This window comes from Phaseolus vulgaris, chromosome 2 (assembly GCF_051622355.1).
Source record: "Phaseolus vulgaris cultivar YP4 chromosome 2, ASM5162235v1, whole genome shotgun sequence".
NCBI lineage: Eukaryota > Viridiplantae > Streptophyta > Magnoliopsida > Fabales > Fabaceae > Phaseolus > Phaseolus vulgaris.
In genome coordinates this window covers 29,182,310-29,185,853 of record NC_143499.1, presented here as the reverse complement: position 1 = coordinate 29,185,853, position 3,544 = coordinate 29,182,310, and the positions used below count along the sequence as shown (strand labels likewise).

Here is a 3,544-nt window from a genome sequence, read left to right as displayed (position 1 = left end):
AATGGGCTCAAGTCCACGTCGGATTGAGTCAAATTAGGCCTAGTTTAGGCTAAGCCAAAGTGAGTCTATGTTAGTTTGAGTTGGCCCCCAAGTCAAGTTGAGTCAGCTCATGCTCAGGTTGGACCAAGTTTATTTGGGTCAACCCATGAACAATTTGGACCAAGTCAGCTTGGGTAAGTCTGGGTCCACGTCAAAATTGAGTTAGATCGACCAAGGCCTGAGTTTGGTTGATTCAGCTCATGCCTAGAGCATGACGAGTTGGGTCTGGCCTATGTTAGGTTGGGTCCAATTTAGGAAAGGTTGGGGTTGGGTTTAGTCGAGCCCAAATCACACAAGGTCAAGCTAGGCTCAAGTAGGTTAGGTTGGTTCAGGCTCATGTCATATTAGGTTGAGTCAAACTCAGGTCAGGTTAAACTAGGTTGGGTTTTATATCCGAGTCATATTGGGATTGAGTTGGGTTGAGTCCAAGTTAAGTTGGATCGAGTCAAGTTAAGTTTGTGTTAGGTTGGATTGGGACTTGTCCAAGTTAAGATGGGTTAGACTTGGTCTTGATCAAGTTAGGCTTTTTAAGACTGAGCTGAGCTCAAATCAGGGTGAGTCAGATTGAACTTAAGTCATATTGGGTTGCATAAAGCTAAAGTCAAATAGGATTTAGTTGAGCCTAGTTCATGCTTGGTTTGATCAAGTTGAATGTAAGATTTGATTTGGTGGTATTTAATGTATGTTAGGCCCATCTTATCAAATTGAACCCAAATAAGACCAATTCAATATAAATTTAAATTTAATTTAAAAATCTATACAAAATAAATTTAATTTAGTTTAAATTGAAATTGAAATTTAGAAGATTAAATTCAATTTGATTTTAAAAAAAATGAATCTAGATTTTACATTCAGTCTATTTTATTCAATCTATTTTATTAGATCTAAATTTTAAATATAGTTTATTTATTGAATTTAAATTTGGATCATATATTGAATTTTGAAAAAGATAATCCTTCTCCCTTAGTTTCAAAAAACTATAGCTATTTGAGTTTAATGTATATGCATTAGGGAACTATTATATTTTTATACTAACTAATTAATATAACAGTTTCGTAAAATGTAATATTATATATATATATATATATATATGTGTGTGTTTTTTTTTTGGGGTATAACTAAAAAAATTACAAATATTATCTTAAATTGGTAAAACAACCATAATTTGAAACAAATTAAATTGTTAAAATAATTATAATTTTATATTAGAGCCACGTAACATCTATTATTTATAAATTAAAGTAATTAAGAGTATTATTAAAAAGTAAACTTTAAATTGAATTAATTTTATAAAACTAATATGTAAGATAAAGTTTCTACTCGTTGTATTATAGGTTTGTCATATTTTAGTTTACATAGAATCTCCAATATATATCTTCATGAAAGATAATTATTATTAAGCTAATTTTATGTTAATTTAATATATCATTTACAAATTAAAAAGAGAAAAAAAAATCAAAACAAAATAAGTAATATAAAAAATGACTAAATAAACTATAAAAATGTAACAAGGGTTAATCACAAAATATGCGCTCATATTTTTTAATATAAAGTTTTGCCATTATAAAAGTTAACCATTTTTTAATCATGTCTATGTATCTTAACAAGATTCTAAAATTTTTATAATTTAAAGAAAACGGAAAAATGGTTAGGTGGCCGTAATATTCTTCTTTCTTTTTTCTTTTTTCTTTTTCCTTTTTCATTTTGTTCTACAGCATCTTTCAGATCCACTTCTAATTTCATATCAGATTTTGATTCTTGGAATAATTGTCCCTTTATGTGTTAGAATAGCAAGAAAAACTCTAAGTGAAGTGCAACTATGCTACCCAAAACCAAAAAGAAAAGTGTTAAAATGCAGATTTCTGTACATAATAATTCCCAATACCACCATGTTCTTTTTGTACATGTGATTAAGTTAACCATATATACCCCACAACCACACCCCATGGTCAAAACTAGAAACAACAAGCTAACATGCTTAGCTCATTACAATGGCTTTTTGAACCATACATCATATTCTTTAGGCCGTCACTGTTAGAAAGGCATTAAATTGCACACTCCAGAATCTGCATTCTTCTGTCTTGATAATCCAGAGAAAAACTCAATTGCAGAGCATCTGCCTTTTTCTCCTAATGAAAAATATGAAGGGGTTTCTTAGTTGATAAAACATACTCTATTTCACTGACTACAAAGTGCTAGCTAGCATCATGCGATAAAGAATAGATTTTTTTTGGAGAATCCAACCATTGGAACAAAGCAGCATTCAACATAACACAACCAGAACTGAAGCAATCACAAGATTGCTTAGTAAAGTAATATTACTGCATCAATCAGTACTACTGGTGGATCCAATATATACAGAAAAGTTTTCAATTAAAAGAACTTTGCTATTGTGACAAATATGAATGAGATACACCATATACAATCTTGAAGAAGGAATAGTTTGTTTGTTTGTACCATACACTAACTAAAAGTTAGCATGTGTCAAAACAACAGGCCATTTCAATGTTCTTCTTACATTCAAGCCTAAACAGGTAATAGCCAGAGTTACACAATCAATGATGTAAATCCCACCTAACTTCTTGCAGCCCTGGCCTAGGTTCATCAAGATGGCAACCCTCATCGAAGTTCTGGGAGTAGCTAACAGGGTCATATTGAAATGACATAGGTTTGGATCTACACAAGGTCTTGCTCTCCCTCATGAACCTTCTGAGGATGTTCCTCCACCTTCTCACCCTCTTTCTGGGGTTGCTGCAGTACTTGATTCTTGAGTACTGGAACTCGTTGTGGATTGGCAAGCACGAAGGGGACATCATGCACCCCGGCATGTAAGAGGATCGCTGCACTGTCATTGTGAGATCCTTTTCCATTGGTGTGGAGTTTGACATGTTATCCTTCCTTTTGAGGTGTGTGTCTGAGTGTGTATGCTTCTTTATCTTCTCAATTATTTTCTTTAGCTAAGAGTTGGTTTGAGGAGCCTATAATGCCTTTAAGCTCTTACCATTTGTGCATAGTACCATATGCTGTAAAAGGGTAATTCCCATTCAAAGTTTTCTTCTTCTCAACTTTTTTAAATGTATGTTAATTTACTCTGTCATTAATTATATAACATGGTACTTTGTCTTATTCTGGTTATAAATTGGAGTTAACAATATGGATTAGAAAATAAGTAGCCATATGTGAGTGACAAAAGAGCAATCGGTGTAAGGCAGAGAGCCAAATCTGAAAATCAATGAATTGAATTATTATTAGGGAATCATCATATTATTATCAATTATTAGTTTGACAAAATGAAACAGAGATATTAATTCGTTCTTTTTTTAGGGTAAGAGACAGACAGATATAAGATCAATCACTAAAGATGAATAATATTTTCTTTCACTGAACCGAAACTTTCACCCAGTAAGAGTAACAATGGTATCTTTCAACACATATTTTTGTACACTGATTACATATTTAAGGGAAAAAACATTATGATTTTGGGGTTAATGGATATGGCATTACA

General features: G+C 32.1%; 1 protein-coding gene across 1 annotated transcript; it reads right to left on the bottom strand.

Moving 5' to 3' along the window:
- Window positions 1-2,066: 2,066 nt before the first annotated feature.
- LOC150029094 (uncharacterized) lies at window positions 2,067-3,045 on the bottom strand. Its single transcript, XM_090298518.1, has 3 exons — window positions 2,614-3,045; window position 2,212; window positions 2,067-2,168 (listed from the first exon to the last, which is right to left on the bottom strand). The coding sequence occupies exons 1-3, from the start codon at window positions 2,925-2,927 to the stop codon at window positions 2,085-2,087; spliced, it is 399 nt and encodes a 132-aa protein (XP_090154644.1). The 5' UTR covers window positions 2,928-3,045; the 3' UTR covers window positions 2,067-2,084.
- Between the last annotated feature and the right edge of the window lie 499 nt (window positions 3,046-3,544).

Coding starts and splice junctions, on each gene's coding strand:
- LOC150029094 (XM_090298518.1), bottom strand. CDS start 2,927: ATGTCAAACTCCACACCAATGGAAAAGGATCTCACAATGACAGTGCAG.